This window comes from Trichechus manatus, unplaced genomic scaffold, assembly GCF_000243295.1.
Source record: "Trichechus manatus latirostris isolate Lorelei unplaced genomic scaffold, TriManLat1.0 scaffold00123, whole genome shotgun sequence".
NCBI classification, from domain to species: Eukaryota; Metazoa; Chordata; class Mammalia; order Sirenia; family Trichechidae; genus Trichechus; species Trichechus manatus.
In genome coordinates, this window is record NW_004444059.1 from 4,537,302 (window position 1) to 4,554,642 (window position 17,341).

General features: G+C 37.2%; 1 protein-coding gene across 4 annotated transcripts in view; it reads right to left on the reverse strand.

Moving 5' to 3' along the window:
* TMEM117 (transmembrane protein 117) overlaps positions 1-17,341 on the reverse strand; it is a 533,621-nt gene that overhangs the window by 192,878 nt on the left and 323,402 nt on the right. For all 4 annotated transcript variants that reach the window (XM_023738846.1, XM_004384562.2, XM_023738844.1 and 1 more), the window contains exon 5: positions 6,221-6,318. In XM_023738846.1, the coding sequence (XP_023594614.1) occupies positions 6,221-6,318 (98 nt within the window). The remainder of the gene's footprint in view (positions 1-6,220; positions 6,319-17,341) is intronic.

The window sequence follows — 17,341 nt, forward strand, 5'->3', positions numbered from 1 at the left end:
TATGCTGAGTGAAATAAGTCAATCACAAAAGGACAAATATTGTATAAGCCCTCTACTGTAAAAACTTATGAAAAACTTTACACACAAAAAGAAACAATCTTTGTTAGCTAGAGGGATGGGGGGGTAGGGAGTAAGGAAATACTAAATAGAAAACAGATAAGTGGTAACTTTGGTGAAGGGTGAGACAGTACACAATATAGGGGAAACTAGCACAACTTGTACAGGAAAGCTCATGGAAGCACCTTAGACACATCCAAACTCCCTGCGGGTGTGAATTGCTGGGCAGAGTGCTGTGGGGACCATGGTCTCGGGGAACATTTAGCTCAACTGGCATACTACAGTTTGTAAAGAAAATGTTCTACATTCTATCTTGTTGAGTAGCGTCTGGGGTCTTAAAAGCCTGAGCAGCCAGCTAAGATACTCCACTGGTCTCACCCCTACCGGAGCAAGGGAGAATGAAAAGAACATGATATAAGGGAAAGATTAGTCCAGAGGACTGATGGACCACAACTAGTATGGCCTCCACAAGTACAACTAGATGGTGTCCGGCTACAGCCACTGACTGCTCTGACTGGGATCACAACAGAGGGTCCTGGACAGAGCTGGAAAAAAATGTAGAACAAAATTCTAACTCACAAACCATGACCAAACTTACTGGCCTGAAAGAGACTGGAGAAATCCCAAGAGAATGGCCCCCAGAGACCCTTTTAGCTCAGTAATGAAGTCACTTGCGAGGTTCACCGTTCAGCCAAAGATTAGATAGCCCCATAAAACAAAACAAGACTAATGGGGCACAATAGTCCAGGGACAAGGACTAGAAGGCAGAAGCGGACAGAAAAGCTGGTAATACAGAACCCAAGTTTGAGAAGGGGAGAGTGTTGACATGTCGTGGGGTTGTTTACCATTGTCATAAAAGAATATGTGTAGTAACTGTTTAATGAGAATCTATTTGTTCTGTAAACCTTCATCTAAAGTACAATAAAAAAGAAAAAGAAAAAAAAAGATTTACAGCCTTGGGGCAATCCTACTGTGTCCTATAGAGTCGCTATGAGTCAGAATTGACTTGACGTCAATGGGTTATTGTTTGGTTTAAAGAAGATTTCAGGGAATATTTTTGCTTTAAAGTTAAAAGTTTATCCCACACTCTTCTTAATATATATTAAGATGATAAAAATTTCTTGATTAGCTCTTTCTGATCGCAGTTAAACTATTAAGTTCCTTTTGTTAGACTTTAATAACCAGTATACTGAAAAGAGGAAAGCATCAGCAGCCACATTTGTCTCCTAGTCAGGAATTAAGGTAGGAAAATCATGATCCAGAGATGCCTGCCCAAATTATCACAGCACTAGATAAAGTGCTTTTTAAAACATAAAAGACACTGCTCAACCAAAAAAAGGAAATTAAAAGAAAATCTTCTCTATGTACCAGAATAAGGAGCCCTGGTTTCTAATGGTTAAAATCTTGGCTGCTAACCAAAACATCCACGGTTCAAACCTACCAGCCACTCCATGGGGGAAAATAATCGGCAGCTTGCTCCAGTAAAGACTACAGCCTAGGAAACCCTAGGGGGCAGATCTACCCTGTCCTATATGAGTTGGAATCTACTCGACAGCACACAACAACGCGTATCAGAATGCGACAGAGTGCACAGCTCAACACAAATACACACAGCAACACATTATCAACATTTTGTTTTCCAACTTCTCCTAGAGCTTCCAAGTAATCAGACAATAGTTTTTACCAAATGCTTTGCCACTATAACACTTGAATTTCCATCTTTCCAGCCTCCAGTTTCTTTGCTGTTGGCTGCCGAGTCCATAAAATCACACATTTCTGCTTTCTGTTGTGGCAGCATCCCACTTCTATAGATCAGTTTCTGTATAAATCAGGATGGGGTAGTTTACATTACAATATCAAACAACCTCAAATCTCAGTGACTTAATATTGCAAATAATTATTTCTCACTCCTGCTACACGGCCACTGTGTTGTTAAGGAGGCTTGGGTTATCCTGGTCATCCAGGCAACCTGAATGACAGAGGCTTCCTCGAGACACAAGCTTCCACAATTGCTGCCAAGAAAAGAGCTCCCTGTAGTGCTTCTCATTGACAATTAGTTGCTTCTACCTAAACATGACACATGCCACTTTCACTCACATTTAATTGGTCAAAGCAAGTCATGTCATCTCTCCAAACATCAGAGGAGGCAGAAAAATGCAATTATTTCATATATCAGTAAGGCACAGGACTGGAGTATCTGTGAAGTCCTAATGGCCACTGGATTTCCCAATTTCTTTTTCCCCCAGTTCCTCTACTAATCGCAGGAGAGTGTCTCCACTTATTTACAATAAGCTAAGCCTTTGGGTAAATGGGGAACCCTGGTGGTGTAGTGGTTAAAAGCTATGGCTGCTAACCAAAAGGTTGGCATTTTGAATCTACCAGGCGCTCCTCGGAAACTCTATGGGGCAGTTCTACTCTGTTCTATAGGGTCACTAAGAGTCGGGATCAACTCGATGGCAGAGGGTTTTTTTTGCGTGTGTGTGTAAACGTCATCTCAAAATGCTTCCCTCCAACCCTCCAAAGCATGACAATAGGGTCACTAGAGAGTAAAACACAGAGATAAGAGTTAACATAAATATCATTGTATTGCTTGTTTTAACATATTTTTCTTTTCTTTTTTTACTTTCTTGCTTGTTTTAATGTGTTTTTCTTTTTTTTTTTTTTTTTTTACACTTCAAATGAGTGAAAATGGTTTTTGGAAGCCCCTCTGAAAAACAGGACAATATATGGCATTTACCTGGATTTAGAGTCTTAGATCGTTAGTTTTTTTAATTATCAAAGAGCTAGAAAAGCACTTTGGAAGAGAAATTCCAACATATTCCTCTCTTTGCCATTTAGCATTTTCAGACACAGCCACATTTGAGTCTCCTTCCTGATATAAAAGCCCAGACGCTATAGCAGCCTCATCTTTGCACAATTATGGAAAAAAAGGAACTATTTTCTCCACTGTATAGACCAAAAAACAAACAAATAAAAAACACTCAAACACATTGCTGTCAAGTTGAGTCCAACTCATGGTGACCCCATATGTGACAGAGAAGAACTGCTAAATAGAGTTCCCTTAGCTGTAATCTTTACTATTTAGAACTCTCTACACAAGAGGAGCCTGAGTGGCACAGTGGATAAGTGCTTGGCTACAAACCAAAAGTTCAAACCCACCAGCCACTCCATGGGAGAAAGGTATGGCAGTCTGCTTCAGTAAAGACTACAGTTTAGGAAATCTATGGGACAACTCTACTCTGCCCTACAGGGTCACTATGAGTTGGAATCTCATAGTGTTATGAGTATAATGGGTATAATCTTTACAAAAGCAGATTGCCAGGCCTTTCTTTCACAGAGCGGCTGGGTGGGTTCAAACCCCCAACCTTTAGGTTAGCAGCTAATCACAAACCACTTGTGCCACCCAGGTTCCTACTATACAGGCACATATCATTAAAAGTCAATGAAAAACTCAGTCACAAGGTTGCAAAGTGGTTTCTAATAGGCATGAGCAATTTAAAGCACATACGAGTAGATAAGAGGTAAGTTTACTAGGAAAAAAAATTATATGTTGTACTGCTTAACTGCTGCAGATAGTAACATCACAACTTATGAAAGCATTTCTTTGCAAAATTTCTTCTTCCCCATAGACTTTTCATACTAATCTCTCCTCAACTAGGACATAACCAAAAGAAATACCTCTTTTTGGGTAGGTGATACACAGTATGTCTTTTACCTCATCTAGAACCTTGCCACTGATTTCTCTATTTTATCTCCTAGAGCTAAGAGGAAAAACATGTCTTTTATACTTGCTAAATCCCTTATATCTAAATAGTTTGAAGAAAAAATTCTTTGCTTCCTACATATTTTCCATATTTAACTTTCTGCATGAGATATCCCTTTTTTAAAACCACAAATAATACTGTTGTTAATACAGTCTAACTGTATAGAAATGGATAAAATGGGGGAAAATGTTAAAGAGACATTATAGACTTTTCTCCAGTTATTTTATGCTTGCCATGATTTGAAATACTACTTTTCAAATATAACAATGAAATTAATTTCTCAAATACATTATCTAGTTATCAATAACTTTACAAAAATAATTTCATGACTGTAAGAATTAATGGGTCTTAGCTTGCCCTCCATTAAAGAACAGTATCTATTTGTCAGTGGCTAATTAAACTATTATTATTTTAAAAACATTTAAGATATGCTCTCTAGATTACTCATTGGTCCTATATCATCATATATGCCAAAAATAAACTCATTCAAAGAAAGAGATTAATACTATATAGACCTGAGTAATAATATTCAAAGAAAAATGTACTAAGATGCTTCCAGAAAAAGCTGGTATGAATTCCTCTTCTCTGAAATAGTGATTGTAATTATCACTAGCTAATGACAAAACTTACAGGAGCCTGCAGATTACTATGTGCAAGGTTCCCCATTGCCAATAAATATACAAGTGACCTTATTAATTAGTAGTGAGCAATCATCAATGGACTGCACTTGGGGATACACCAAATAATATAAAACTTGGGTAAAAATACTTAGTGGATATTGTCTGAAGAGAGTCTGTAAAAAGTGTTGATATTAGAGTCTATCTTCTTTTAAATTATGATTCTTAAAATTCCTCTAGAGAATTCTGTAGGACGTGGAGTCCCAGAATTTCACTGTTCTTATTTAGCACCTTTACCTAAAGGATTAAAGTGAATCATTCGGAAATTGGCACACCTATGTATTCTTTGTTCTGCTAGAGGCAGTCTAATGTAAAGATGAAGAACTGGAGGCTCAGAGTCAGACACCTATGCTGATAATAATAGCTCCTACCCTATAGTGTTGTAAGGATTAAATGAGTAAATATATAGAATGTAAAGTGTTTAGGACAGTATCTAGGATAAAACATACTCTCAATAAATACTTGCTATCATTATTATGGAGCCCTGGTGGCACAGTGGTTAAGAGCTTGGCTACTAACCGAAAGGTTGGCAGTTGAATCTGCCAGCTGCTCCTTGGAAACCCTACGGGACAGTTCTACTCTGTCCTATAGGGTTGCTATGAGTTGGAATCAACTCGACAGCAACGGGGTGGTTTGTTTTTCTTTTTATCATTATTATACTGTATATTATTCAGATAAGCTATATGGAAAGCTTAAAAATAAGAAAACATATGGAGGTTAGATGGCACCATAAAAATAGGCCACACTATTCACAGACAAGATGTGAATAAAAATCTACAAAATCACATTCATTTTTACATTATTGAAAAATCCACTTATGTTTACCTGCTAAGAACTGAGTTCAAAAAGTCATATGTCTAGCAACATTTAATGTAGTGATACAGCACAAAGATACCTTAGAGTGTATATTTTCCCAAGTACTTAGTTAATATAGTGTTTGTAGCTTTTACATGAAAAAAAAAATCGACTGTCAGAATTGAATCTAAGAATAAACAATCTGTTTCAAAAGGCAGGTGAACAGGATGGAATTTACCAGGCACACACTATCATCTATTATGTTTCTGAGTGTTAGTATACATAACTTTTCTTATATCAGGTTGAATCCCTTCGCTTTGACAATGCTCACAGCCAGATGAAAGTTTCTTGTTGTTTCTACGTTCCTATCTTTTTTGTTTAAACTTGTTTGAATACACATAAATATGGTGAATCCACAAAAAATAAAGTTCCATAAGATACGGATTTTTTTTTAAGTTTTAATTAATCTCGGGCTAGAGAGCTAAAGGAAGCTACGTAAAGTAGACATGCCAATGAGTCAGACTAGGTTTGTGAAAAGGTTCCTTCTCATCTAAATCCATCGGATCAAATTCACACCTTATCAAATATACTGGAAACTCAGTATTCATTGGAGACAGACTTTTATATCACAATTCATTGATGAAAATTACAGCTTATTTTTGATGAGCCAAAAACCTACTTACCTCTGGAAAAAATTTATCACCACATTAGCAGAGCCTCTCTCGTAAATGTGTATACAACAATACGTGAACAGAAGTTAATTCCTATAATAATTAGGATAATGGTTTTAATCATTTTACTGGAGCATAGTTTCAACTAAAAGTGCCTCTCTAGATAGAATTTTGTATATACAAGAAAAATCACATCCAACTCCAGTCCTTTAGTGAATGAGGCAAAATATAAATAAATAAATAAATGATGTCTTACCAGAATAAAATGATCCTAACCTTTCCTTTCTTCCAGAAAGCTCTTGCAGATTTTCCCCAATCAGGATAGGGTTTGTCCTGAAGCATCATATCAGTGACCTAAAGCAATGAAAAAACTTATTAACCACTTCTAGGAATCTTAAATTTAGTTTTAAATATAAACCTAACATTTACATTCTGTTGAGAATGAAATATGTATGTGCTTTAACATTAGAATATATGCAGGGATAAAAGTGAGAATATACTTTAATTTAAAACTTTAGTAATTTATTTGGCATTACAACTAAATAACCAAATATTTGTCATTTAACATGTCAAATATTCATATTTTTTAAGTATCTATCAAGATTATCCTACATAAAAAATGAGATGCCCTTGAGTTAATATTAACATCTCCAGACACAAAAATATACAACAAATGAAAGGCTGTATTTTTCTTAAGTTCGCCTAAGTCAGAAACTCCAAAATCCAAATATCCTCTTATGTGTCTAGATTTTTAGTTATGTTAGTAGTCAGAATATAATCTTCCCTTCTTTCTCGTTTTTCCTGACGTGTCTGTCAGTTTGTCTTACTTTGGGGCCTTGCACGTTGTTGTGATGCTGGAAGCTGTGCCACTGGTATTCAGACACTAGCAGGGCAACCCATGGCAGACAGGTTTCAGCTGAGCTTCCAGACTAAGACAGACTAGGAAGAGAGACCCGATAGTCTACCTCTGAAAAGAATTAGCCTGTGAAAACCTTATGAATAGCAGCGGAACATTGTCTGATATAGTGCCGGATGATGAGCCCCCCAGGTTGGAAGGCACTCAAAAGATGACTGAGGAAGAGCTGCCTCCTCAAAGTAGAGCTGACCTTAATGACGTGGATGGAGACAAGCTTTCGGGACCTTCATTTGCTGATGTGGCAGGACTCAAAATGAGAAGAAAGAGCTGCAAACACACGTTAATAATTGGAACGTGGAATGTACGAAGTACGAATCTAGGAAAACTGGAAATTGTTAAAAATGAAATGGAATGCATAAAGATGGATATCCTAGGCATTAGCAAGCTGAAATGGACTGGTATTGGCCATTTTCACTCAGACAATCATACAGTCTACTATGCCGGAATGACAACTTGAAGAGGAATGGCCTTGCATTAATTGTCAAAAAGAACATTTCAACATCTAGCCTGAAGTACAACACTGTCAGTGATAGGATAATATTCATACGCCTACAAGGAAGACCTGTGAATACGACTATTATTCAAATTTATGCACCAAAAAGTAAAGCTAAAGATGAAGAAATTGAAGATTTTTACCAGCTCCTGCAGTCTGAAATTGATCGAATATGCAATCAGGATGTGTTGATAATTACTCGTGATTGGAATGCAAAAGTTGGAAACAAAGAAGAAGGAGCAGTAGTTGGAAAAAATGGCCTTGGTGATAGAAACGATGCCAGAGACTGAACGATAGAATTTTGCAAGACCAATGACTTCTTCATTGCAGATACCTTTTTTCACCAACATAAACGGTGACTATACACATGGACCTCGCCAGATGGAATACACAGGAATCAAATTGACTACATCTGTGGAAAGAGACCATGGAAAAACTCAATATCATCAGTCAGAACAAGGACAGGGGCCAACTGTGGAACAGACCATCAATTGCTCATATGCAAGTTCAAGTTGAAACTGAAGAAAATTAGAACAAGTCCACGAGAGCCAAAGTATGACCTTGAGTATATCCCACCTGAATTTAGAGACCATCTCAAGAATAGATTTGACCCATTGAACACTAATGACAGAAGACCAGACGAGTTGTAGAATTACATCAAGGACATCATACATGAAGAAAGCAAGAGCTCATTAAAAAAGACAGGAAAGAAAGAAAACACCAAAATGGATGTCAGAAGGGACTCTGAAATTTGCTCTTGAAAGTCGAGTAGCTAAAAGCAGAAGGAAGAAATTATGAAGTAAAAGAAATGAACAGAAGATTTCAAAGGGCAGCTCAAGAAGACAAAGTAAGGTATTATAATGACATGTGCAAAGAGCAGGAGATAGAAAACCAAAAGGGGAGAACACGCTCAGCATTTCTCAAGCTGAAAGAACTGAAGAAAAAATTGAAGCCTCCAGTTGCAATTGTGAAAGATTCTATGGGGAAAATATTAAATGATGCAGGAAGCATCAAAAGAACATTAAAGGAATACACAGAGTCATTATACCAAAAAGAATTGGTTGACATCCAAACATTTCAACAGGTAGCATATGATCAGGAACCAATGGTACTGAAGGAAGAAGTCTAAGCTGCACTGAAGGCATTGGCGAAAACAAGACTCCAGGAACTGACAGAATATCAATTGAGATGCTTCAACAAACGGATGCAGCACTGGAAGTGCTCACTTGTCTATGCCAAGAAATTTGGAAGACAGCTACCTGGCCAATTGACTGGAAGAGATCCATATTTATGCCTATTCCCAAGAAAAGTGATCCAACCAAATGTGGAAACTACCAAACAATATCATTAATACCACATGCAAGTAAAACTGTGCTGAAGAGCATTCAAAAGCAGCTGCAGCTGTATACTGACAGGGAACTGCCAGAAATACAGGCCGGATTCAGAAGAGGACATGGAACCAGGGATATCATTGCTGATGTCAGATAGATCCTGGCTGAAAGCAGAAAAAACCAGAAAGATGTTTACCTGTGTTTTATTGACCATGCAAAGGCATTTGACTGTGTGGATCATATCAAATTATGGATAACATTGCAAAGAATGGGAATTCCAGAACACTTAACTGTCTGTGCTCATGAGGAACCTGTACGTAGATCAAGAGGCAGTTGTTTGGACAGAACAAGGGAATACTGCATAGTTTAAAGTCAGGAAGGGTGTGCATCGGGTTATATCACTTCACCATACCTATTCAATCTGTATCCTGAGCAAATAATCTGAGAAGCTGGATTATATGAAGAAGAACAGGGCATCAGGATTGGAGGAAGACTCGTTAACAACCTGTGTTATGCAGATGACACAGCCTTGCTTTCTGAAAGTGAAGAGGACTTGAAGCGCTTACTGATGAAGACCAAAGACCACAGCCTTCAGTATGGATTACACCTCAACATAAACACAGATCCTCACAACTGGACCAATAAGCAACATCATGATAAACAGAAGTTTGAAGTTGTCAAGGATTTCATTTTACTTGGATCCACAATCAACACCCACGGAAGCAGCAGTCAAGAAATCAAAAGATGCATTGCATTGGGCAAATCTGCTCCAAAAGACCTCTTTAAAGTGTTAAAAAGCAAAGATGTCACCTTGAAGACTAAGGTGTGCCTGACCTAAACCATGGTATTTTCAATCTCATCATATGCATGCAATAGCTGGACAATGAATAAGGAAGACCGAAGAAGAATTGACACCTTTGAATTGTGGTGTTGGTGAAGAATATTGAATATACCATGGACTGCCTAAAGAACAGACACATCTATCTTGGAAGAAGTACAACTAGAATTCTCCTTTGAAGCAAGGATGACGAGACTACGTCTTACATACTTTGGACAAGTTGTCAGGAGGGATCAGTCCCTGGAGAAGGACTTCATGCTTGGTAAAGTAGAGGGTCAGCAGAAAAGAGGAAGACCTTCAGTGAGATGGATCGACCTAGTGGCTGCAACAATGGACTCAAGTATAACAATGACTGTGAGTATGTCGCAGGATTGGGCAGTGTTTCGTTCTGTGGTGCATAGGGTCGCTATGAGTTGGAACTGACTTGATGGAACCTAACAACAACAGCATATGTGAGTTATGGTACTTATACCCAGGTTTATGTCATATTTATTCTAATTACCTCCATTTATTCTAATTACCTCCATTCTCCCACCTCCACACCACGTTCGAATTATTAATGGATGTTTGCAGCTGTTTCTTCTCATTTTGAGTCGTGCCACGTCAGTAAATGAAGGTCCCAAAAACCTGACTCCATCCACTTCATTAAAGTTGACTCTACTTTGAGGAGGCAGCTCTTCCCTAGTCCCTTCTGAGTGTATTCCAACCTGGGGGGGCTCATCTTCCAGCACTATATCAGACAATGTTCCGCTGCTATTTATAAGGTTTTCACTGGCTAACTCTTTTCAGAGGTAGACTGCCAAGTCCTTCTACCTAGTCTCTCTTAGTCTGGAAGCTCAGCTGAAACCTGTCTGCCATGGGTGACCCTGCTGATATCTAAATACCAGTGGCATAGCTTCCAGCATCACAGCAACACGCAAGCCCCCACAGTATGACAAATGTTCTTCTGCACATTTTAAAATTATAGGATTTTATTTTCTCACTCAGAATAATGCCCATGAATTGTATTTTCAATTAAAAGAGATTCATGATATTCTTCAAAATGGGCAAAAGGAAGATTATGGAATATAGTTTATCTTGAATTAAGTGAATTACATTGTTACTAAAATATGAAGAAAGGTGAAAGGAGAGAGATTTAAATTCCAAATATTCTTGGACATAAGAGTTTTATATCATAACCCTCCTTGAGGAAAAAATTGCCATTCTTCCAAGTACAATGATTTTAGGTACTACTCCTTTGTAACCTTCTTGAATAACAATTTTTGTGTCAAATTTTATTTTAACAAAACTTCCAGGTTAAGTAAATAAATACATAAATATTTCATGTTTCACCAGCTTTTTAAAAGATTTAATTAATTCTGCTCAGCAACATTTATCCTGTTCCAGAAAGAGTGTGCATGGTAATAAATATTTTCAAGGAACAGAGTGATTACTAGGTGGGTTTTATTCAATATCCAATGTTTTCTCCAGAGTACTTTCTGGGAAATACTTATTATATTTTCTAGAAGGAGGCAATCTGCTGCTGTATGACCAATTATTACAGCAGCATGTTTTGTAAAAATGACATTCAAGGATAAAGCATTTTCTCAGGAAAGTGGCAAGATGAGGGAAGAAACATTCTGTCTGATGCCAGACAGCTGGTCTTTTTCACCCTCAGTTTCAGCTCTTTAAGTTATTTCATCAGATCAATGTCAGGTCACTTGCAGCTAAATTGACAGCAGCAGAGACAGTCATTAAAGGGATGCATTCAGTAAAGAAAAATCCAATTACCTTATGCATTAGAGAAATCAAATTCATTTGTGGTGTTGGTCAAGGACAGTCTTTGTGGAAAACGGTGCAGAAGGGGGAGGACTCAAGATGGTGAAAACAAGGTTGCTTGCGTAGCATAAATACAATACAAACACGTTGATGCTGCTCCCACATGAAGATTATTAGAATTTGAAATTGCAAGTCTTTCTTTCTAAGCAGAGAGAAATTTGTTTAACTCCTTGAGTCTCACAATCCTTCCCTCTTCTTTTCCTCTCCCATAGGTCTTTACACAGAACTCTGAACCTCATTATGCCATTTATCACATTATGCCTTGCTAGATAGTCTTCCTCAGTAGAGTACAAGCTATTTGAGATCACGGACATTGTTTAATCTGAGCAAGCACATGCATTTTGAGGTTACTTGAACTTTGTTCTGTAACACATTCTTCAAGAAGGTTCATGAGAACTATCTAGCCTACAGCCAAATTGTTATTTTCTTTATGCTTAACCAATAATTAGGCTGAATGTTAAAATTTTGGGTCACGTTGTTTTCTCAGGAATTGAAGGCATTGCTTCACTGTCTTAATAATGTGAGTGATATCAAAGACAAATTTGAAAAAAACAGAATCTGTTTTTTTTTTTTCTTCTTACATCTTTACAGGTGAGTTGATTTTATTGCTTAGATGTCCAAAGTACAGTTTGTTTTAATTTGGAGTGTAATAATTTTCTACGTTTATTGATTGCTGTCTGTCATTTTTCAAGGCACAATTTGCCACTTCAATCTGAAGAGTCAAGTCTTCCTTCATTCTGTTAAGTCTTTTTGGAATCCTATCCTTAACTATTATTTTTCTTTTACATGATTTTACCTCTGTTGTTTAGGGACAGAAGTTATGCTCATGATGTCTTCTCCGTCTACACTCCTTTCAAATTTTTAGTTTGCTCAGTGATGTCCCATATTGTGATTCTGAGCATGTTATTAATGTTTATAGAAATTTTAATTTCTGTAATTTATTTCTTTACTTTTCTATCTTCCATGTTTCTTTTCTGAACTCTGTCAGCTCTTGTTTGATCTTCTACTGTCTCATGCTATCCTCTCTGAGTTCTTGTAACTTTGCTTTGAATCCTTATTTTATAAAGATAATGACTTCACTAATTTTTCTCTAACTCACTAAGATTATTTTTGGTTACAGCTTTCCTCTGGTCCGTGGAAGCATTTTTCTGGTGGAGGATTTTTCACCTGCTACTGGATTTTCTTGTTATTTTCTTCCTCTTTTATTCTGAGTGACAAAATTTTCATGACTGTTTCTTTGAGATTGATCACCATATGAAAGACGTGAGTTCTTCCTGGGCTAGCTCTCTACAGGAAACTCACGTTGAGGCTTGTCAGGGCTCACTCTCAGTCAGCATTCACACCCTCATTGTTCCTGGCCTCTCAGGGTGTAACACCTACCTCAGACAACTGTCTTTTTTTGCCAACTTTGCTTGAAATCAGTAGCCACCATATATCCTCTCAGCATTGTCCTGAAACATGGTTGACCGACACTGCGTTTGGCAACCCTTCATTGTTGACTGTGCTTCAGGGTGGAAGATGTCATTTCATCTTACTTAAGATAAAGTTGGTATATATGATTCTTGTTCTCCATGTTCTTTGGGTGACTTATAAGAACTGAAATTTATTGTCTCATGGTTCTGGAGGCAAGTAGTCTAACTTCTGTTGGCAGGACCATGTTCTCTTTGAAGGCTCTAGGGGGAAGATCTTTTCTTGTCCCTCTCAGTTTTTGATAGGCCCAGGCATTCCTTGGCATGCAGCTGCAGCATAACTCCTTCATCCCGTGGCCATCTTTCCCCTCTCTCTTTCTGTGTTTCTTCTCATCTTTTATAGGGCATCACTCACATTGGATTTTAGAATCCATCCTGCTATGATATGACCTCATGTTAACTTAACTGACAACATCTTCAAAGACCCTATTTCCAAACAAGGTCATGTTTACAGGTACCAGGAGTTAGGATTAAAATGTATCTTTTTGGTGGACACAATTCAATTCACAACAGTTAGTATTTCTGATTCTTATTATCCATTTTCTATTGGTTGGTTACCAAAATATTCCTATATTAAAACAAAAATTCTGTGTTCTTATTTAGCATGATTCACAATTACACATTTTTTTTTACAATTTTGAGGCCATACCACCAAGAATAATTATTACATCTGTGATATTTTTGTCTTCTCTTTTTAAAAACAATACCCATCAGATGACATAAATAACATTCAAAAATAGCTTCTAATTGACATTGTTTTAGATTCATGTGTCTTTCCCAAATACAACTTTGTTCAAACTAAAATAATTAAATGTAATATGAGCTTTTGTAGAAATTTGAACATAAAGTAGCTTCTGCTTTTCTGAAGGATCATTTTGAAAAAAAAAAAAATTTCTTTATATTCCTCACATGTGGTAATAAAAAAAACTTAGGTTACTACCATATTTATGATGTAAGTGAAACATGGAAAGTATCTAGTGAACTTAATGGTAAGTATTCTGTAAAAGCATTTAGTAGGTAGATTTTTCATCTTTTCTTTTTAAAAAATAGTTATAATGGTGTCCCAGTTTGGCAGTGTATACCATCTCAAGAAAATTGGAGCAAAATATGCCATCAGCAAAAGATAACTTTCATGAGTTCCTATAATTACTTTCTAAACACTAGGAGAAAAGTCCTGGTATAATAGTAACATGGTCAATAATTTTTTTTAGTTCCTCTTCCATTTAAGAAAGTTAACTAAGACAATTATTGAAGTATTATCCCATTGCTGAAATACTGTTTTCTTGACTTTGTTGATGTCACTTTTATTCAGATTTCATTGAGGCTGTGATTATATATAGGTGCATATCAGTTATAAAAAAAAAATTCTTTAGATGAAATTATAAGCCAATATTTTACACAGTTAGTAAGCATGAGGAGGCAATTAATGACAAGCTTTAAATATCAAGAATTCCCATATTTTGACATGTACTTTTTAATCCCCGATAGTGGTTTACTCATGGGCAGGCTGAGAAGTTACTGAAGTTCCTTAATTTATAAAAGCAGACTTTATATCTGAGAACTTTTGCTGCCCAAAGAATTATGCTTCAGGATATATTGATTTATCAATAGTCAAAGCCAACATCAAAGTGAGAGTATCCTCACATACCCTGGCCAAGAGAAGCGACTGCTTGTCATTATAAAGAACATCAGCACTGACTTATGGGTTGTTGGTCACAAAGCCAGGAAACATCAACACTTAAAGTGGTGAATAAGGGAATGTGGAGAGCAAGGCTGCAGTATTTCTTTAACTTGTTCGTTTTACTTCTCTGTTTCTAAGAAGAGGGATATAAGAATCTTATTTACATTGCAACCATATATCCCCAAATTCCCACCAACATCATTGTAGCCATAACAAGGATTCTGACTCCATTTTTTAATGTTTGACTACTGACAGCTTTTAAGGCCCACTCCCTATTCCAGATCGGCCTCACATCTGGGCAAACTGGTAAGAAATCCCAGTGCTCCCTCCTTTGGCACTGCAGGCAGTTCAAACCACACATGGCAACCCTCACTCTACCCCCTAGCCTCCTTAAAAATAAATAAATAAAATAAAACAAGCCAGTCTCCTTTCCTGGCTCTCTGAAACCATTTTCAGACCTGCTTGGGAGCCACCTTGGTCCCCTCAGAAAGCCTTATTATGTGAGTAATAAACCTTTTCATATCTTCTTAGTGTATGTGTGGCATCCTCAGTCTCAACCTCTGAACCAAATTCTGGGTGGGAGGAATCCATCTTTCACTGCGAGTGGCCATAACCATTAAGAAACCCAACATCATCCTACTAAGTGAGGAGTTTCTTATGATTTCTTTTCATGTCTTATTTGGGGGTCTTGACTTTTTCTTATGGAAGCTTAGTGTCTTCTGATTCATGGCATCACCAAACTACAATGCAACAGGCCTCACATGACTCGAGATATTCCTGATTGATTGTGTCAAGGAAACTGCAGTGCGCTCTTGAAACTCCATTTCCAGGCATCAAAGGAAGACAAAGCTGATATTATATAAATCCTTCATTTAAAACAGGAGCAAGGTAAAAGATCTGAATTCTAGCTAACTACATCCCAAACATAAAGGGAGATTCTGTAAAATACAAAATATCTAAAGTGGCTGAGTGCAAACGCACTCCTCACCAGAACATAAGATTCATGATTGCATGGACTTTGTCTGTTTTGTTGACACTTTATCCCCATCACCAGCATAGTATTGGTATATGGTAGCTTCTCAGTAAATATTTCTTGAATGAATGAGCAGATAAATGAATGAATGGATGAATAAAAGGAAATCAAGAGGGGCATAAAATGCAGAACAGACCAGAGGGGCAGTCTGGAGTAAATGGCACACTCCATGTAGCTCCTTCAGTATCCCCCATTAAAGGCCTTTAAGTATCTACCCCAATTAGTGGTGATGATAGTGCTACTAGAGATGGTATAGTAACGGCATGGTAGTAGTAGTAGTAGTAGTACATGGGTGGTAGAGTATTCCTTTTCCTCCCAGCCCCGTTCTTTCCCTGACTGGAAAGGTAGAAAGAACAGAGATTCCAAAAGATTATCAAACAGGAGTCTTTGTCAACTCCTGGTAAAATAAAAAAATCAAATATGATTTCAAATAAGAGGGTCATTAAGCCTAAGACACATGCTTACTCACATTATCCATGTGCACAATAGAGGAATGCCTAGCTGCTTTATTGCAAATGAATTTATGGATGAACTAAATAAGGACACATGTTAATCACATATTTTTAAAACTGAATTGTAATACACTTTCATACCCCTTATTTGCGGTGTTGATATCCAAGCAGGTGTTGATTTTAAATGTACAACTTGGGAGAAGGGGCAGAGAATGGTGGCCTCTGGAGTTGGACAGTGCCCAGCTTGTGCATTCTTTTATGGCAGCCTTGTTTTTTGGTATATTTGCATCCATTGTAGCATAGCATTATTTTCTTCTTCCCCTTCCTCTTCCCTTAGATAACACCATATGGGAATAAAGTCTAAATTGCATTTCTTTGTACTGTATAGAACAATGCATGTTGCTTTCTCGCCCCTTGTTACCCTCTCCTGCCCCCACCACACACATCACACTACATACACAGACACTCATATATAATCTGTCTTACACAGCAGCACCTCCAGCTGAGAAAAAGAAAGACCCAAGGTCCAACCAGAAAGGATTATGCATGCCCACCAAGAACATTAGCCAAGTATACAATTAAGCAAATGGAAACCATGGATGAAAGTTTCCTAAATTAACTAGTGATGCCTTGAATGAATTGTTACGAGAACTATCTGAAAAATTACTGGTGAACATTAAACCAGGAGCCTATTCCACAGCTTTTTAAAAGCACAACCAGGATTTCATAAAGCATAAATATTAATGCACCTGCTTATTATCTCCAGTGATAGCCTGCACTGCTTTCATGATGTATTGCACCTTATTGCTGGATCCCTACTGATTTACAGTAAGTCATGGACTGTTTTATTATTAAGTAAGGAAATTGGGAATGTCTCAGAATACAGAAGCACTTACAGAAAGACACCTGAATACAGAAATATGCACAATCAAAAAGTACCTTCCCAGGCAAGTTCTGCAGAGTTTCAAATAGTGTGTTAACAAATGCAAAATAAATATGATGAGCCTCAGTACAATTTTCTTTTTATTGCATTGAATTATAATTTAGAATAAATAGAAAGAATGAGAATTATTACTGGCTTTGCTGAGCAAGTAGCCAGCAAATAAATATTTGTGCCATCTGACATGATTTTTTTTATGGGTAGCTAAATTATCAAACTATGGTGGCCCAATATACATGGCTGTGCATTTAATTTTGGGTTTTGCTTGAAAAAATGAATAGCTTTGGGTATGCATACTTTCTCTATTTTGCTAATGTAGAAAAGTGATCTCTACTGTAAGACTTAATTATACAAAATCTACCTTCATATGATGGGTTTGTGATTGCATATATGAATGCAGGGTCAA